Here is a 20,719-nt window from a genome sequence, read left to right as displayed (position 1 = left end):
AGGCTTTCTAAACATTTTGGATATGATTTTGCAGGAGAACCAGTGGAGGAAGGGGATTTATTAGTGGTGCAGGAGAGACTGAACTTCAACTACAGCGTCGCAGGTTCATGCTACTTTTATAAGTAGTCATACTTGTTGATAATTTTAGTGTATCTGAAAAGCAAATATTAGACCGTGTGTAAATGCAAAATGGCATTTTAGTTCTAACTTGTAGGCAAGGCAAAAGTTTTGATTCCAGAGTTGCATATTGTGCTTTCCCTGTATTGTGTACTGCGAATTTAGGAGCAGTTTGTACAGAAGGACCGTATGATTCTGTTTTGAAGTATGTACATCTGCTTTACCTTGACAGGATTGTGCCTCATTCATGGCTTACTGTTTTTTTTGACTTGATTGATAGAAATGTAGAACCATTGGTATGATACTAAAAATATATGGTATTTAGTATAAGAGTGTTATTTTACAAAATTTATTCTTTCTATTAGTCTAATTATAGAAGCCAAAGCTGTAAATTGGGTGGGATATTCATTTTGTAAAGAAGATGGCCCGTGAAAGTAGAACATAGTTTTTAGCAGCAATATAGGATACTTGGTTATATCTTTTACTGCAAGTGTATATAACGTACCATTTGTTTCTTTAAATTGATTAAAAGGAAAACTATTATGTCTTAGAAATGCCATGGAGGTAATACAAATGTCCTAAAGAGTGTTTAAAGTGCAAAATTTCTTACATTTTTTTGGGTTACATTTTTAACTTAGGTGATATAAGAAGCTTGAGACAACCCTTGGATTCTACTTTATTTGTCTTAGCCTTGTGGGATCCCGTTGATGGTGTTTTTACGCACTATGCAACACAGAATAAAATACTAAGTATTCTATTCTCTCTTGAACAAAGACTCCCAAATGCTAAGTTGCGTGATCAAGTGGGAGGACACCAAGGTTCTTGAATGTCAGGTCTTGACGTGTGCTGGTTTCACAAGGTGGACTTATGGTGAATGCCTGAATGCTTAAATGATGCTGCAATGTGGGATTTCACTTGATTTGAAAAAAAACAAGAAAAAGGATAAGGTTGAGAGAGATCTAATCTAACTCTATGAATGTAAGAGCAATGGACAATCTTTGGTGGAATTTAACAAAGTCTTGCTTTGACATTCAGTGAACATCTCCACAAGGCTAGTGCAATCTTCTAAGGATAGCTTGATTTTCAAACCATCATCGCAAGCATAGACACCATCAAGTTGATGCATATCAATGAAGGAGCGATAATTGAAGTTAAGCTTTGGCTAAGACGGATCCACTTGACTATGCAAGGCATTTTACCATCGGCAAGGTGTTAGTAGTATCGATATACGAATTTCACCATTGATCATACACAAAGTTCTTCCATTCATCTAAACAACATGAAAATCAAATTGAGAAGTAGAGACCATGCAAATTGTTGAATCAACATATCTTCAATGAAGTTTATGTAATATTCTCCTAAATTTTTTTTCAATTATTTTCAGATTTGCAAGCAATACAAACACCCCTTAGGGTTAGAACTAAATCTCAAATCTTGCGGAAAGTAACCCTAACACCTTTTGATCACCGAGAGCCCAATCTGGGAGGGTGAGAGCATACAATGCATAGGGGATCGTTAGATGCAAACTGAAAACTGCTTACAATATCTAGGCGGCAAGCCAACCCCTTCCACTTTTCAGCGGGATATGGAGAATATTCAAGATCACTTGTCGGTAAACCAACCAAGGATGATACAAGAAATTGAAGAACAATCACTGTACCGCTTATGCATCGAGAGGACTATAAATGAAATCTACTATATTCAATTGCTTATGCAGTGGGAGGACCGTATTACAATATTCAAAATAGGCGGCTAAGCTAGCCTCTTCCACTTGTTGAATGGAACTACAAGCAATAATCCAAAAGATAGCTATTAGTACTACTAACTAGCTTTACAATGCACATTATGGATTATCAATACATGAAATATCACTATCCCAAAGATAGGTGGCATAGACAGCCTCTTCCACTTATGCAGTGGGACTAAGAAATCACAAAACTCTGCTGTTAGTATTACTAACCAGCATTACAAATCATATAGAATGAGGAATCAAGTGCTGATAACAAGTCCAACAGCTACAACAATAATAGATATTCACTCCCCAACCAACTTAGACTACTCACACCAAAAAGCTCTTCTAACACACAACTATGAAATTCTGAAAATCAATAACACACACAGAAAACACGTAGACTAGCAAGTTACAGACACCTCAAAATGCTCATAACTTCTCCAAATCAACTCCGAATCGCACAAAAACAGAAGCAAATAAGAGATATAGCATTGACAACACAAATAGAATTTCAAACCTACATCGCGAACACCACAAACAAACTGCACGCAACCTTAGGCAGCCAAGGAAAGGGGACAACTCTATTGGGAAGTTCGACTTGCTACATAAAATCCAAATTAGCTTTTCAAGATCTGCAAAATGGTGAACTTTATCCCCCAAGGTATAGGAAGAGATGGATCCGATACCCAGAACCACACATCAAGCACATAGGGAGCCATGAGCAAAAAATACCTTCAACACACATGAACTGGCAACATTAAAACTCAAAAAACACTCCACACTTCTGAAAATGACACAAATTTGCGTCTTTGCCCTTCAATCCGCTCTCTTGAATGAAGAGAGGTCTCAAACTCGATTAGTTGCAAGCTCTCAAGCAAGAAATCCAGCAAATGCTAGGAGGTATGCTTTCCCCGAAGCTCAATGTAAATTTCGACAGCAGTTCGTTATATTTTTTTTCATGATTGCCAAATGAGAGGCCAAGCTCTCGTATTTATAGACTCAGAGATTCAAAGTCATCTTCAAATGGCACCCAAATTCTTAAACTCTCATTTGAATTTCATTTCAAGTCACCACATGACTTTGGCGTCCCCTTGTCTAGGCACAAGTTCATACTTTTCCAAGGTGAACACTTTTGCATATAAACATTAAAACATGAAATATTCGTCTTCCTTATTAAAGCCAACTGACTTAGGAAAATAATAAGTATTTTAAGTGAAGATATTTTCCTTAAGTCGATCCACACCCACAATTAAGTATTAAACTTTAATATAAAGTGTTAATATTTAATAATTCACTTGTAAATCAATTACTGACAAGGCCAAGTCGAACCATGAATTGTGGTGCTGCAAACCATCAAACTGAACTGTGCCGGGGTTCAATACTGAACTGCTAAAAATGGAACTGCAAAAATTGTCACTAAAAATAGTAAGTCTAGAATTCTCTTTGGAACAGAATGCATGTCATACCCCCTCAAAGTAGGAATCCCTAATTTCTGCTTCCAGTTAGCCTATGGGTCTTCGAAATAGGCTAATGACCCACTGAAACTCTCCTCTTTGAGAAGGGGACATTATTGTTTACATGTCTTTTGCAACAATGTTTTGGCAACAATCTTTGTCTTCTCTTCCTACTCTAAATTTTTGCTATCTGCTTCTAAGCTGCTAACTATTCTCTATCTATTCGTTATTATATATTTTACAAATGAAGAAGTGGAGCCTTATATAGTGCTCTCATTACAATTGAATGGCTCAAATTGATTCACAATCAATGGCCAAGATTTAACAATAAAACCCTATTGTAAAGCATTTAATGCTTGACCAATGATAAAATTACATTTGATGGGACACATGTCCTTTGAAAATTCAACCAATAGATAACAGCGGTAGTTGCATCAAACTTTGTGCCCATGTGTGCTAGTTATCTCCTTTGTTGGATGAGTCGGGTTCATTGAATCTGGACGCCTTATCCTAAAATGATATGATTGGATAAGTGATGACTAGGTGCCACCTCAGCTTGTTTGATCTTTGTAACTTATCACAAGTTGTTGAATGAGGCATATCTGTTGATACTCAACATTTCAAGCTCTTGATGTGATGATGACTCTGCTCATTTCGATCTTCTAACTTTGATTAACTCTTCTGAAACTATCTCTTGTCTTGATCACTTGCATCCTTGAGCTTTCATTTGGCTATACTGACAATGATTCTTGGATTTCCGAAGAAAATTCAAGATTGTGAAAATTTCGTTTTGGAGTGCTTGATGTTGATGCTATCCTTTGCTTTGATGTTTCTTTTCCGCTATTCCTTATTCTGATTGCTTGCATCAGACCCTGTCATTGCCTTGGATGGACCTTGTTATTGCCTTGGACACCTTGTCTTTGTCTTGGACAGACCTCGTTCTAGCCTAGAATGCATTGAAGTGCTATGTGTTCCTTGATGAGAGTTGTTGTGCGCTGGCCATCCTTAACCTATAAGAATTGTTCAAGTTAGTCTTGTAGAATGACATCTGATTTGCAAATAACTTAGTAATCTAGACTAGGGTTCTCAACCCTAGGATGAAATATGACAATCCTTTCTAACAATTCCTTGTAAAGGCTCGAAAGATGGTCAAAACGTAATGGGAAAGACATCTAATGATAAAGATCACATTAAAGATGATAAGCAAAATTTGAACCGTCATCAACTAAGGTCTGATTTTCCGTGAAATGTGATTAAATTCGTATATTTCAGACCTGCAATATCGTTCAAATTAACCGATATATCAATTCAATTGTTCCTTTGGGTCAGATCGTGTATCTCACGAGTAAATACACCTTTGGTTGATCGCTGCATCTTATCAGACTTTGATGAAAATTTGATAATTTCATGCCCACATTGCTTCTTTGTAGCAATTCACTGTAATCGAATGGTGGGCATTGAAATCAATACCGATCAAATCTAATCGCTGGCTGTAATCGCACAACTGAAAGTTCATGAATGTTATCCTCAACTGCACCTCTACAATACTAATTCTTTCAAGCTGGCGAATGACACTTACTAGATTTATGTAGAATGAGCTCCACACAAGAGTGTCACCACGGGCTAGGGCATTGGTTCAGAAATTTGGAGCACGTTCCTGCAATTTTCAAAGTTCACCTACATCAGGACACAAGGTTTCAACTTCCATCCGTATAAAGTACCACGATATCCATCCGACAAACTAATATTGCTAGAACTTATGAGGCAGTTGACAACTTATGACCAAATTTAGAAGAAGAAAAAGAAGTTGTCTATTGAATTTCTAGTTGTCCTTGGTGACTATGTTGAAGTGTGCCCGAACCTGGTAGTAGCTCAAAAAGTTGCAGAGGAATTGGCATTCTACCGCCTGGTGTTCTACACATCTAGATCTCACTACAATCCATATCGTAAGATCAGAAAGGTTGCCAGATTGAAATTCGTACACAAGTTTCACCTAGAAGACTATTGGGCAGGTGCCAAGGATGACCTTGAGGTTGGGAAGAAAATGTTTTCCTGGCTGCCCCTTGACACAATTAGGATAGGTGAAGTACTGCAGGTGCCAGATCAAGTGAAGGAGGATCGGACTTAGTGCAACTTGAATTTGAAAAGGTGAAGGATCAACCCATCCAGCTTCCAGATTGGTCAGAGCCCGAAATTGATGATTTGGACATTTTGGCCAGACCCATTTGAAATTCACCAAAAATTAGGAGGTTGAGAGAAAAAAATGTCCACTTGACTTACTAGTTGACAAGGAATTTGGATTCCCACAGTGAAGCTACGAAAGGATCTTCACAAGCACAGGTTGAGGAAGGAGAAGTGTGGCAAAAAGGAGTTGAGATTGACAAAGGAAAGAGTGCTCCAAAGAGGCCTAGAACAACAAAGAAGAGAGAAGCCCAGAAGGAAGTCCAACAAGAAGCCCAACAGGAAGTTCAATAGGAAGTGCAACAGGAAGAACCATCGCAGAAAAGAGCAAGGGTGGAAAGGATGCAATTGCCAATTAGCTCTTCCAGCGTGCAGGAGGTAGAAATGTTTACGCAAGAAGATCCATTAAATCTACCTCAAGGCAATGTTCCCTACAACACTCTATCACAAGATGTTCTCAGCATCAATGCTTCACACAGGCCAAATTAGCCGAGGATGCAAAGACAAGAAATTCCTCCCCATCAGGAAGAACCCCACCATGATAGTTTCATAGAAACAATCCTTGGAGATTTGGAGGAAACATCATAGCAGCCCGCACACATGGAGATTCAGAATCCACCAACAGTTGCTCCAGATTGGCTAAGGGATAGGTTGAGGAAGGAATCAGAGGAAGAAGTTGATCTAGCACGAGAATTGGAGGAACTCTAGAAAAGAATGGATCAGCCAACAATAAAGAAAGCTTCCAGAAATTCTCCAGAATCACAAGGGATGAGTTCGGATCCAGGACTCTACATTTAGCTGAACCGGTGGCAGATAAAGGTAGGAATGAAATCGCGCCAAGTGATTATATGATCAGAGAAATTGATTTAGGGCGCACCTCCACAACATAGGTTATGGAAGAATTTGAAGGGTCCTCCTTGGCAATGAGAGAGAAAATATAGAAACTAAAGGAAAAATGTAGAAGGTTGAAAACTGAAAATAGGGCCCTGTGCGATTATGTCTAGGGTTTTAAACAGCCACTCAAGGAAACTGATCCTTCATTCATTCATCCTCTTCCTCAAGAGGACGTTGATGAAGCCGATACAATCAGGAAAATTGCCCATGACGCTAAGGAATGGGTAGAAGATGTCTTTGCTACAGCTGGGAAGTTCATTGAGGACTTGGCTCATCTTCATTCCAGATTTGTTGCCCTTCTGAACATATTGGAAGTAGCGGATGGTCTTTGGGAGGATGTTCACATCTATCAAGACCTCACAATTTTGCGACTCAAAGTTTTGATGAAGATTTCGAAGCAAATATTGATTGATGGGAAAGTAATCCAGGAGAACGAAATCTATGACTTCCCGTAGTGGTTTTGCGCTAATTGATCTGGAAAGATTATCTTTGAAAGATTTATCATGGAGTTTTTAGCTTTGAAAGACTCAATCAGGAGGTTGCAGGAGGAAATCATTAGCGTGATTGAAGCATTGTTTGCAAAGAAGCTGAATGAGAACAGAGTGATGGTGAACTTCTTGAGGGATCAACTCCATGCATTCTTCTTTGTCAGATCATTTTCCAAACTACACTCTGAAAATGTTTCTTCACTTTCTAGTACTATGAAGAAAGCATAGGAAACAGTGGTAGAGTGGGAGAACTTTTTCTCCAAGAGTGAAGAAGAAATCACCCTGATGGAGTACCAAATTGAGAATGCGTCAAGTGTCGCCGTGGGTGAATTGGAAGGCGTCATCTCCAAATTCATCACATGCAATTAATGAACGCGACAACGGTCGTCCATTCTTGGACAAGAATCTTTTGACCGAGTAGTGGTGGCGCACTTATTACAGGAATAATTTGACCAAGTGGTGGACCGGTCAATGCATGCCAAATTTATGGAGCATCTTTTGTATGCAGACGCCATATTTATGATTTTATGACAAATTCCTTATGCATGTTGCTGTCGCATGAAGTGGTGGGTATTTAGGAACATTCTCTACATGAGGAATATTCATTGCATGATGGACATACTTGATGAAGTGGTGCATTTAATGCACGAATGGATGTCATTTTTGGGCATTTTTTTGAATTAATTGTATATGGGCTTAATGGGTATTAATTGCTAATTCCCACCTTGTTGCATCTTGAGTGGAGAATCTTTTGGGGAAAACCCTAATTAAGGTTTGCATGTCCTCAAGATCTGGGGCCTATATAAAGGGGTGACCCCCCCTCATTTGTAAGAGGAGAGATTGATTTCAGAGATTGTTGCTATAAGTTTTGAAGCAAATCACTTAATACATTGTTCAATTGTTGGTGTATTCTTGTGTTGTCTTAAGGCTTGCATGGTTTCACTCTCATCGTTTAGAATAGATTTGCTTTTAAGTTATTAGGTGAACGGGATTTGATAGGATTGCTTGTTGTAAAATTTGAGCTCATACCTTTTGTTTGCAGCTGATTGTTGCCTACTTTGTAAGGTTAGTTTGAGCATATTTTATGTGTGGACTTAACTTCGACTATCGGGTGGATGTTGTTCGAATTGATGGCATTCATTGGTAATTTGAAAAATTATTTCACAACCCTTGAAGATTGCAATGCCTTCGTGTAGTTGTGCTATGCTGGCAAAGCAGAGCATGGTTTGATTTTACACAAGTAATCCTGTCTCTTTGTTCTTAGGATTAGATTAGACTTAGTGTAGTTCCCTCGACCCTTCCTCTTTACTTTCCGCATATTTATCCAGACTCCAAAAAAAAAAAGAGAACTTTTATTGCAAATAATTCACAAAGTTGTCCTTGAATCTTCTTTGAAAATATGTAAGGGCCCTTGGATTACCAGTAAAACACATAAGCTGACTGAGTCATGTCCATTGCATGAAGGAACCTTGGAGTTAGCCGTTTGATCTTATTGCAATCTTAGCATACAATGTAGCTTTGATCAAGAGAGAGTGAAGTGACTGTTGCGAACTTTAGACTGTGTTAGACGCTGTCCTAGAAAACACGTCAACAGGTCAAAAGTGTTTGCCTCATATGGGTAAACGATTAAACGCAGAAAGTAAATGCACAAAACATAATGGAAATATATTAAAGAACCAGTTTCTGTATCAATTCAACAGTCCATGTACATCAAGTGCTTATAACATTACACCCAGATACCACTATCATGATGCTACTAAGAAGGAAAGGTATGCAATATATAATACTCGAAGGGGTGTGACCAATCGTCGCGTCCAACTGCCCTTCGAGAAGACTAACTGACTGCCGTAACCCATAATTACTGATGACAACATAACATAATATGACAACATAACATAATGATTATTCCCGACAACAAAAAGTTTGCATTTCCGTGATTGCTGGCACTCTTTTAAAGGCTGATTGATCTACTTTAGCAGCCATTACTTGCAGCAAGGAGGGCGATTCTATGTGCAGGGCGATTTTGCATGATGAGGGTTTAAAAATTAGAATAAAATTAAGGAGAGGGTGCTAGGCCTTGAAGAAGACTTTGGCATCCATTTTGAAGGTTTTCATCTCAGATTTTAGGAGAATCGATTCATCTACAAGCTGCTTTTTATTGATAGAAACATTGAAGAAGTTTGAGCATCATTTTCGGGAATGCATGGAAGTGTAAAGCCTTCAAAATTTAATGAATAATAATAATATATGGCATCAAACGCTAGCTTGCCACACCTTACACCCCTCAGCAGAGCAATGTTGTTGAGCAGAGAAATTGCACAATAACTGAGATGGCTCGTTCCATGATGGAGCATCAGAATGTTCCAAAGAAGTATTGGGTAGAAGCAGTTTACATTGCCGTCTATCTTCTAAACTTGTCTCCCACTAAGGCTGTTAAGAAGAAGACTCCAAAGGAAGCCTGGTCTGCTAGGAAGCCCAAAATCAGTCACCTGAAAGCCTTTGGCTCTTTTACATATGTCTGGATCCGAGTTTCCGAGCGCACAAAGCTAGATTCCAATAGTCTAAAACTCATGTTCACTAGGTACAGTGATAACCACAAAGCTTACTGATTGATTGATGTAGACATTGATTGTCTCATATTAAGTCGGATGTTGTTTTTGATGAAGAACGAGAGCCTTTTCAACTCTCTTCTCCTGTTTTGTGTCCTCAGGATCAACCTTTGAGGGCTAGCGATTTGGGTGTCCGTCTCTCATTAGGTTCACCTGATGGGAGGGATACAGCTGTTCTAGGCTCTACACCTATCACTTCTCTTGCAAGGTCTCCCAGATACGCAGTTGCACAACCCGACTTTCCTTAGGAGAATCTTGAGCAGCATCTTGATGACTTTGTTATTGACATTCCTGGTGATGTTGATCCATCGTTTAGATGTTGATACTTCTACTCTCCAGCCTAAGTGGTGGGCCAAGATTATTGGTGATCTTCATGATGATGAGCTCATTGAGGGTAGATCGTCTAGAAACAAGAGCAAACAACATATAGTTAATTTTGCTCTCATGGCCAACATTCATAGCATTTATGAGCCTTAGACATATGTAGAGGCTAAAGGTATACCTGAGTGGGAACATGTTATGGAAGCTAAACATCGTAGCCTTTTGAATAACAACACTCGGGTTCTCTTTGATCTTCCCCCCTAGGAAGAAACCCATTAGCTACAAATGGGTGTATAAAGTTAAGTATAAGGCTGATGGAACCCTTGATAAGTACAAGGCACGATTAGTTGCTTGGGGGTTCACATAGAAAGAAGGCATTGACTAGGAGGAGACTTTTGCTCCTACAACCAAAATGAGTACAATTTGGATTTCCCTTGCCTTGTCAGCCTAGTTTGGTTGGAAAGTCCATCAAATGGATGTCAAGAGTGCATTCCTTAATGGTGAGTTGCAGGAACAGGTCTACATGATGCAGCTTCTAGGATTCAAGGTTGCTGGAAAAGAACACCAAGTATGTAGATTGGTGAAAGCACTCTATGGCCTGAAACAGGCCCCTCGAGCTTGGTACACAAAAATTGATAAGTACCTCAGTGATCAAGGCTTTCAAAGGAGTCCTTCCGATTCCAATCTGAATGTCAAAACTATTGGTGATGATATTCTTTTGCTTGTCATCTATGTTGATGATTTGATTATCATTGGTAGTTTAGTACTTTTGATCGAGCAGATCAAATAGAGTTTGTGCTAGTCCTTTGACATGATAGACTTGGGACTTCTCCATTACTTTTTAGGTGTTGAGGTTTGGTAGATTGATGGTAGTATCTTTATCTCTTAGTCGAAGTATGCTAGGAGTTTGCGAAGTATGCTAGGAGTTTGCTTGATAAGTTTCAGATGCATGATTGTAAACTTGCCTTTACACCTATGGAGAAAGGGTTGAAGTTATTAGCTAAATTAGCTTCACTCGTGGTGGATGAATCCTTGTTCAAGCAACTAGTGGGTAGTCTCATCTATCTCACCGCCATTGGACCTGACTTGAACTATGCTGTGAGTTCCCTCTCTCGTTTCATGATAGCCCCTACCTCTGAACACTGGGTTGCAGCGAGTGTGTGTTGAGATATGTGAAGGGCACTTCTGACTTTGGCATTCTGTATGGTAGAATCAAAGATCGTAGACTTGTTGGTTTTACAGACTTGGAATGGGTAGGTTCTATTGATGACAGTAAGTCTACATCTAGGTATGTGTTCAGTCTGAGAACTTATCCAATCACATGGACCAGCAAGAAGCAACAGGGGGTAGCTCTTTCCTCGACCGAGGCAAAGTATTGGGGAACTGTTAAAGCAACTTGTGAGGCAGCTTGGCTTCAAAGGATGCTTTCAGACATGCAAATGTCTTAAGTATGTCCTTCACCCCTCTACTGTGACAATCAAGGGGTGCTCAAATTGGCCAAAATTCTGGTCTTCCATGAAAGAACAAAGCATGTTGAGCTTCATTGTCATTTCAGTTCAGTTGTAGTATGTTCCAAGTGAGGATTAAATTGCAGACTTCCTCACCAAGTCTTTGAGCCCGAACAAATTTGTAAAATTTAGGGGGCAACTTGGTGTAGTTGACAGATTGACCATTAAGGGAGGGTATTAGAATAATATTATTATATCTTATTTAATGGTCAATATTGTATTTTACATGTAATATTAGTTCAATTAGTCTGTTTCTATTTTTGACGATTGTTTCGTTTAGGAAACATAGTTCTTGTAATTGCTATATGAACTCTCATTCATTTGTAAATAATTCAATGCAATTACCATTAATTTCAATTGAGAAAATGGATGGCAACCATTGTAATTGTTGGTCAATAATGGGAGAGACAATCATTGCTTTACAAAGAAGCAATAGGAGATTTAAAGTTTTAAAGAGCGGAGATTAGATGATAATGGGCAGCACTCCAAATAATGTGAAGGGAGCTATTGCAATCACAAATGAATTAATTACCTTTTAAGAGCAATGATGATTTAATCAGACATTTAATAACATCGATTAATATCTATAGAATAGAGATATTGATTAAATTGACAGCAATTTAACAGTAGCAATAAAAAGAAAAAGCAGTGAAGAAACGATAAGACATGTGATTCAAAGAGCAGCGATTTGTATCATTGACAGTGACTACATAGTCTAAAAGAATATTTAAAGATGGCAGTCAAATTAACATAACCGACTCTACCTTAATAAAGCAATAAAGAAAAGAAGGAAATAAGTATAAGAAAGACTTCTATCAAAGCTGGTAGATTTATTTCCTTGGCGAACTTTACAAGACAGATGAGAATATTAATTTGTTTATGTGAAAGATGAGAGTGGTTGAGATAAGAACAGAGATACATGTTATGGAATGCAACAAATATTAAAAAAGAAAGAGCATCGAAAACTTTGTTATGAAGAACTGCGAATAAGTATCAAAGCAGTGAATAATTATTGGTACAGTGTATCGTGCTGAGTGGTGAGGGTCAGATGTTGCTGTGAAGATTCTCATAGATCAAGATTTGTATGAACAACTTAAGAAGTTCCTGAGAGAGGTTGGGATCATGATGTATGCATAGCAATAGAAAATAACTATAAGTGATAAACTACACAGCAATTACAAAGCAACAGCAGAGAGTTAATTAATGGTGAGTTTGTAATAAACAAACCTTAAGAACTGTGATTGTAGTTGTTAATCTAGCAAAAATAAAGAGGTGCAATTTTAGTTGGTCTTCAAAAAGTGGATATTGGTAAGTTTGACTTTAGTGGAAGACAAATATTTGTTGACTGTCGCTTCAAAGGTCTTATTCTTGCATTGATGCTTGTGAATAAAACACTAAGTAAAACAAAGTTCTGTTTAGACAAGTCTAAAAGAAACTCCTGTTGATGATGTAGTGTCAGAAGTAATCCTTCAGGGCTGATTAGTAAGATATTCTATCGGCCTTACATATCTAGTAAACCAATTTACTTATGCATTAAATATCGAACATACTGCATTATCGGGTTTTGATGATTAATCATTAAAGTTGTTTATCAGGTTTGTTAACATTGGACAATCAAACTATATAACCGATTGTGTTATTAATGAATCAGTTTTTGTAGAGTCAATAATGTTTTAGTGAAAGCCGATTTAGAGTGTTATGAAGAGACACGTCCTTATTGGAAAGACATCAGAGTTAATATATATGGTTAATGCATCTCCCCTCTTGGTGCGTGGTGATAGATATATGTGATATACTCAGATCGGAAACACACAACGAGTTAAGACTTTATCATACCTTAGAGGCAGATTGAAGACATATATAGTCCGTAAGCATATTGCATTTTCTCTGACAAATCACGTTATCTTCTACAGCAGGCCGATTCATTCTACAGCAGGCCGATTTACTCTACTGCAGTCCGATTTATTTTACACTACATTATCTTATGTGTTATATTGTTGTGTGCATAAAGCTTCAAGAAGTGAATCCATTCTTTGTAAATCATATTCAAACCTGATTAAATATAACTGAGAATTTTGTGGCTGGGTTTTTCACCTTCATAAGGAAGGTTTTCCCAAGGTAACTTAGTGTTCATACTGTTCATTTGTGGAGAATTTTGTTTCTGTTATAATCTGATCATAAATTTAACAACTCCGATGTCTATTAATAGACATAACAAGTAATGAATAGCGATGATATTCTAAAGAACAAAGTGATTAATATAAAAGACAGCGATTAAGCAACTTGAAGAAGGTCTACTCTCTATGAGAGATAAATTCAGCATTTTGTTGTTTAGAATAAACAACAATTAATTATAGTGTACATGGCATAAAGAAACAGTGATCAGTATTTGACAAAAAGTAGCGATGCATTATGATGAGCAAAAGGTGCGATTGATAACTAAGGAAGAAGCAATCATTTTTAAAAGACAAGAAAATTAATTTAGACAATTAAAAGTCTATAATACAAAGATCAAAGTGTGATTAAGAATTACAAGTGCTAAGTGAAAAGATGCGATCCTTATGATTGTTGATTAATAAAAGGAAAGGTGTGATCCTTGTTAAAGAAAATGTGATGTCCCCAAACAAGACCCCGTCCAGTATTGTTAATATTTAGAAAGCTCCTTGTATTATTTTTATAAATAATATTAGTATTCAAAGCCCATACTAGATTGCTACATTCGAGACATCATCATGAATTCTATGGATCACCCTTGTGTAGATCAGATAGCCAAAATTTGCAGAGACAATCACATAAATATACAATGGGTGAAGAGGAAGCATATATGAGGACCATCAACATGGCATCTCAAAGTTAGTCATTGAAGGAGCATCAACATAATGATAAGGATCGACCAAAATGAGAGAATAGTGATATCCAAGATATAATGATTACCTTGAAGATATCACTTATCGTATGAGATACAGGTAAGAGAAGAGTAAGGAGATTAGTGAATGGTGAAGAATAGTATGTGATGTCCCCGTCAAATTAATACTATTTGGTATTAATTATGAATAAAGTGAACTTTCCTTATTTTATATTAGTTCTAATATTGACTAATATATTATAATAAGAGTTCTTTGATTTTTCAATAAAGATTAAAGTTAAATATTAATTTGCTTAAATACCCTGCTTAACTATTATTTAATTATTTTATCTTGCAGGAGTTGGTTTTCCTACGGGAATTTTACCCGCTTTTGTCTTTAAAATAAGGATTGGCAAATAAGGAGGGGGGGGGGGGGGAATTCTATACAAAACATTGCCTGAAGATAAGATTGATTATATGCGAGATATCAAAGCATATTCATGATTTCCTTTCGCCAGCCATAACTGGCCTATTGGAACTGTAAACCAGTGAGTGATCTATGGCATGAGCATACGCGTGTTTAGACACACAATAGGAGAGCACACAAACACCTTTCTTCACGAAGACTACCGTAAGTTCAGCGGAAAGGCACACACATTCCATTCCTTATATTGTATCCCAGAAACCCGATATCCGATGTGGCCATTAATGCGAACTCTTTCCGCTTCACGTGAGACAGAGTTCAGACATTGGGTGCATTTCTGACTTGTTCTGCAGTCGTGAAGGTTTTCAATGTCACCCGTGGTGTAGCAGAGGTAATGTCCTACTGGTGCAGCGGAAGTATCATTGCCTGTAGTATAGCGGAGGTAGTGTTGATGTGTCTAGAATCGCATTGCTGCAAACTCCATACGGCCAACACAGAATAGAATAAACTTGCTGAGTATCCTATCCTCTCTTGAGATAAGGAAATCCCTAATGCTATTTTCTACGTTTGATCAAAGGGGACAACCTCAAGGTTTCGTTTGTTAGGTCTTGACTGCGGGATTACTCGGTGGTTTGATGTGTTTTGCTGGAAACACAAGGGGGACTTACGATGAGATAGGCGATTGATAGATGAGTTCCCTGGAATCTTTATGATCTTTCTTATTAAATGATTTTAGTTGAGCTGATACTGTTTTCAATGGGACTGCGGATTCTCTTGATAAAAAAAGGGGGAAAAGGAGGGAAGGATAGGGAGAGAGAGATACATGAAATATAAATTTTAACTAAGATAGCAGATTCAGTAAACAGACAGACACCTCCAAATAACTAGACTAAGCATCATGTTGTGACCATTTCACACATCGCCCCATTAAAATGGGGACCCCCTCTTTTCGCTTTTGTTTTGCTTGTTCTTCTCTTTGCTTTTAGGGTTTTGAGTGAGTGAGTTGTCTGTCTGGGCTAGGGCTAAACCTTAAGGGTTTCTTTTGAATGTTTTTCAGGCTAAGTCCAGTCAAATTTTGAAAGTTATTAAGCACCCTCCCGAAGATTGAGATTTTTGAAATAAGGTGAGTTTGTTAGGAAGGTCAGATAAGTCCCAGGTTAGGTCTAGATTCGGGAATTTTTTGGGGTAAAATCCAAATTTTGTCTAAGTGTTAGCATTTTGAGGGTGAAATTGTGTATCCTTGCCTAGGTAAATTTTGATCAAATTTTGGAGGCAAGATGATGCCTGAAACAACAAAAGTGCTCCTGTCCTTCTCTAGAGGCCCAGGGCGAATTTCATTCTAAGTGCAATTTCTTGTTTTCGACAGGCGTGCTAACTGGTTCCTGGCCTTGAAGATGACCTAACTCTGCATTGTGAAATGATTGGAGACTTGAATTTTGGATATTTTAGCCAGAAAGGACAAAAGTTCTCCTGTCCCTCACCAAGGGACCAAGGCGAAAATGTTATTTAATGCATATTTGTCACTGACTTTTCTATTTTGTTTTGTACAGGGTCTCCCGGAATGATAATTGGACGTGACTTGATATTTTTTGAAGATTTTGAAGGCATGAAAATGGTGAATTTTGAAGGTTAAAGGGAAAAGTGCTCCTGTCCCTCACTTTGGGACCAGGGCGAAATTTTGAATTCCCTCATCTTGCAGTGAAAATAGGCCAAGTGTTGGACATGAATGGAAAACAAGTGATTTTCTCCACCCGCCTGAAGAGGTTTTAGCGTGGAAAGGTGAAGGATTTTGTTTGAATCATCAAAAGTGCTCCTGTCCCTCACCCAGGGACCAGGGCGAAAAGACTTATTTGAGTCATTCCTGGCCTTGTTTGGTCGAATTGAAACATCAAAGGCATGGTGGACGGCGAAATGAACATGATAAAGCATCCAGACTTGATTAAAAACAATGAAATGATGGAGTTTTTGTCTAGAAAGGTAAAAGCGCTCCTGTCCCTCACTGAAGGACCAGAGCGATTTTCCCTATATGCACAATTTGAGACCTTTTTTTGGACATTAACTCTTATTCATGGCGTGTAACAAGATGATATCTTCCCTAGCAAAGGAATTTCGAGATGAAAAGTGAGACAATTTGGCTTAGAGGGTAAAAAGTGCTCCTGTCCCTCACTGAAGGACCGGAGTTTGATTTTCAAAATTGCACTGTTCTTGCAGGATCAAAACAATTTTATGATTTGAAGAGGTCGAGGGAAGCATGTTTTGTCCATTGAATATAATTTAAGTGGTCTACAAAGGAGTAAATCAACCCAAGTGACAAAAAGTGCTCCGGTCCTTCACTGAAGGACCATGGCGTTTTTTCAAGTTTCTCCTCTTTGTTTGATATTTTATTGCAAAACTTGACTTGGATGGGAAGGACAAATTATGTTTTATGCCTTAGATGCGATTGAGAGTTTAAAGAACAAAGAAATACACCAAGATGTAAAAAGTGCTCCTGTCCCTCTCCAAGGGTCCAGAGCGATTTTCTAAAAAGTGCAAATTTCTTGCAAGGCCAGGGCAAGTTTGTGATTGAAATGAATGGAAGAAGACATGATTAGCCCATTGAAGATAATTTGGAAGGCTAGCAAAGGACGGATAAGCTTGAAATTGCAAAAGTGCTCCTGTCCCTCTCCAAGGGACCAGGGCAAAAACATGTTATCTAGCTCTCCTCTCCAAGTTTAGACAAATCAAGGTCAAGGTGCAGGTTTGAAATGATGTTTAAAATGCTTCGAGGTGGAATTGGGATGCAAGAGTTGCAAATTTTGATGACAATTGGCAAAAGTGCTCCTGTCCCTCTCCAAGGGACCAGGGTGAAATTCCCAAATATGCCCATTCGCCTTACATTTTGAAATACTATTTTTGTTTCCAAGACTCAAGAAGTGGTGAAATGTGATGTTCTACGCTTGGAGGGTAATTTGAAGATTAATGTGATCATGAATTGACACAAGGACTCAAAAGTGCTCCTATCCCTCACTGAAGGACCAGGGCGATTTTTATAAAATCAACCATTTCCCTCCGAGATTAGGCTAAGGCAAGGTTGTGCGAGATAGGAAAGATCTTCTAAAGCATGATGAACAAAGGTTTGATTCCAAAATTTGAGAATCCTAGCCTAAAAATGAAAAAGCGCTCCTGTCCTTCACTGGAGGACTAGGGCGAAAATCTTGGGAGAGCTTATTTTGCCTTGCTAAAACGAGTTAAGCATGCATGGAACAAGTGAAAGAGATCATTGCTCACTCCACAACGAGAATCGACAAATGAAGAACGAGGAAATAAGAGCAAAAGTGAAAAGCGCTCCTGTCCCTCACCCAGGGTCCAGGGCAAAAATGTCATAAGTCACGTTCCTTCTAAAGATCAAGTGATTTAAACTCAAGACTCCAATCAAAAATGCCATTTTAAAATGCCTATTTGAAGTTTTGAACGTGAAAATGAGGAATGCAAGGCCTAAAATGCAAAAGGTGCTCCTGTCCCTCTCCAAGGGACCAGAGCGAAGTCATCGGCATTCATTATTTTTTTGCCATACCCCAACATTAACATCCTCCAAATCGCATGAAATGCCAAAATCATCAACTTCCAAATATTTGAAAAAATTAATTAAATTGGCATTTAATGAAGGCGCATGGGCATTTAATAAATTAATTTTGAGCCTTAGAAAATCGAAATCTTAATTATAAAGGCATTTAAAATTAATTTTTGTGAAATTAAAATTAAAAGATGAAGTGCTTGAGGTATTATTTTTATTCATTTTATCAAGTCGGCCTCTTCTTTTTTTTAATTTTATTTATTTTTTGGCCTATTTTCATCAAGTCGGCCTATGGGGAGGTGAAGTGGTGAACGCCCTATATAATAGGGGTGTTTTGAGCAATTTAATCCATCATTCATTCATTATTTCAAGTGCGAACTTGGAGAACAAGGAAGGAAGTGCGAAAGCTAGTCTATTTGGAGCGAATTATCCTAAGTGTTGGAGGCTTAAGGTGGTGGAGTTGATGCTTGTAAGGTCTAGAAGGAGGCGCCTTTTGCTAAAAAGAAGACTTTGATCTACATTTTGCCTAGCCAAAATTCACCTTATTTTTGCATCATTTTTTAGAATTAATTCTCAAGTGGAGGTATGGCGAGATCACCCTAGACACCATTATTGAAGATTTGAATTTTGCGCTTTGTTTTGAAAATCCTAAGTTTGATGTAGTTAATTAGGAAATGATAACTCAAGATTTATCATAAAGTTTCCTAATTAAAATCTTAAATCTTCCTTTATTTCTATATTTCTACGTTGCGAAATATGTTACTCATTATGAAATGTTGTGTAGGTGTCAAGATGGCGACCCCAAAGGCAGGAGCATCCACTAGTCGTCCAGCTCTCATGAAGGAAGATCAGAGGAATGAAGAATTGGAGACCAAGATTGTGTCCAAGTGGAGCAACATTGGAGATACCAACTTGGGAAACTTCAGTGTGAAGAAGTTTTGGGAGGTCCCTTACATTGGCAAGCCATCACCTGTTGCAAAGAAAATAATTGAAAGTGGCATCATCAAGGTGGCCGGTTTCCCTCCAGCAATCCAGTGCCATGAGCTGATGATCGAGTGTGCTCGCCATTATGACCCACAATCAAGATCGATCGTATCCAAGGAAGGGAACACTTTGGCGTACCTTTCAGAGGAGGCTATAAGTGAAGCTCTCCATCTTCCAGAGCATAAAGATATGATTTACAAAAGCCTAGAAGGAGCTAGGTCGATGTATGAGGATGATCTAGACACTTGCTTGAGCATCATCAATAAGAATTGGTTACTTAAAAGCCGTCCTCGCCTGAGCAAGATTCCCAATACACTACATAGGATCGACTTCCAGGAGGAGTACAGAGATTTGATAACTTTGCTCAATCGAGTTACAGGGGCTCCTCAAGCCTTCTATTTTGAGAAGTGGATGTTCTACTTCATCCAAGTGATAGTTCAAGGAAAAGAAATGATTCATTGGGCTAGAATTATTAGCCATTGTTTGGACGTGCAGTTAAGAAGACTAAAGCCTACCAAGTCATTCCACATGAGCTCATACGTCATATATGCCTTGATTAGGAGTTTCGAATATGCAAGACTACCTCACAGAGGAGTGATCGGAAGAGGACCTAGAGAGGTGAGAGTTCGTGACTCTTATGTTCATTTGCATCATCCACCAGGAAGTGACTACAAGTTAGTTAATGATACTTTCACGATGAACATCACTAGGATATTGCAAGGCGGGATTCACAATCGACTATCTCTAGATGCACAAGAGCTTATAAAGAGGTATGGTGCTTGGTTCATCCAGTTTCCAAAGTTTACATATATCAGAGTTCATGGGTGTCCTTCACCTCCCTACATGTTGCCGAGGTATCCGACAGACAGGATAGTGCTACTCGAGGTGACTAGGTAGTTGGCAGACCATGCCAAGACATTTAGACACAGGCATAGAAATGGAGTTCCCGTGCCCATCATATTGGGGAATTTAGTTGAGGTATGTCCTAATGCTCTAGCCTTGGATGATGCAGAGAGGGAGTTGGCCTCATATTCATTCACGTTCTTTGCCTTGAGAGAGAATTTTGATCCTTATGGATATATAGAAGAAACATATGGTAGGAAGTACAAGCACGAATTTCAGGTAGAAGACTTTTGGATGAATCTCTCAAGTGATTTAGAAGTGAAAAGAAAGATGCATTCCAGATTACCTTTAGATTTCATTAGGAAATGCAAAGTTTACAGAGTGGCCGATCAAGCTCAGAACAGTGGCAGACATCTCCAATCGTCCTATGGCAGAGAGGACAAGGCAGTGAAGATAGATTGGAACGAGCTTGAGATTTCAGACTTGAGAGTTTTGATGGCTCCAGTTTTGTCATGTACTCACAGATGGGTGGATGTACAACATCAAAAGTTAAGAGAACAGAACGTACCAATGACTTATACTTTGGAGGAAAGACCAGAAGAAGGAGGAGCGAGCGCAAGTGAAGACAATTCTCATCCTAGAGGCACGAAGAGGAAAGAAAGACCCGAGTAAAGGGAACCCTCCAAAAAGAAGCAAGAGGCTAATTGAGATCGCTCATCAGGTACATCATCTCGACATGAGAAAAGGACAAGTCAAGCTGAAGGAC

The 20,719-nt window shown here is 38.5% G+C and overlaps 1 protein-coding gene across 2 annotated transcripts in view; it reads left to right on the top strand.

Annotated features, from left to right (window-relative positions):
* Positions 1-20,719, top strand: part of LOC131075803 (GTP-binding protein At3g49725, chloroplastic) — a 186,479-nt gene that overhangs the window by 22,737 nt on the left and 143,023 nt on the right. For both annotated transcript variants that reach the window (XM_058012703.2, XM_058012702.2), the window contains one exon: positions 35-103. In XM_058012703.2, coding sequence (XP_057868686.2) covers positions 35-103 — 69 coding nt within the window. The remainder of the gene's footprint in view (positions 1-34; positions 104-20,719) is intronic.

This window comes from Cryptomeria japonica, chromosome 3 (assembly GCF_030272615.1).
Source record: "Cryptomeria japonica chromosome 3, Sugi_1.0, whole genome shotgun sequence".
NCBI classification, from domain to species: domain Eukaryota; kingdom Viridiplantae; phylum Streptophyta; class Pinopsida; order Cupressales; family Cupressaceae; genus Cryptomeria; species Cryptomeria japonica.
The sequence above is the reverse complement of the archived record's forward strand: the minus strand, read 5'-3'. Positions and strand labels throughout refer to the sequence as shown.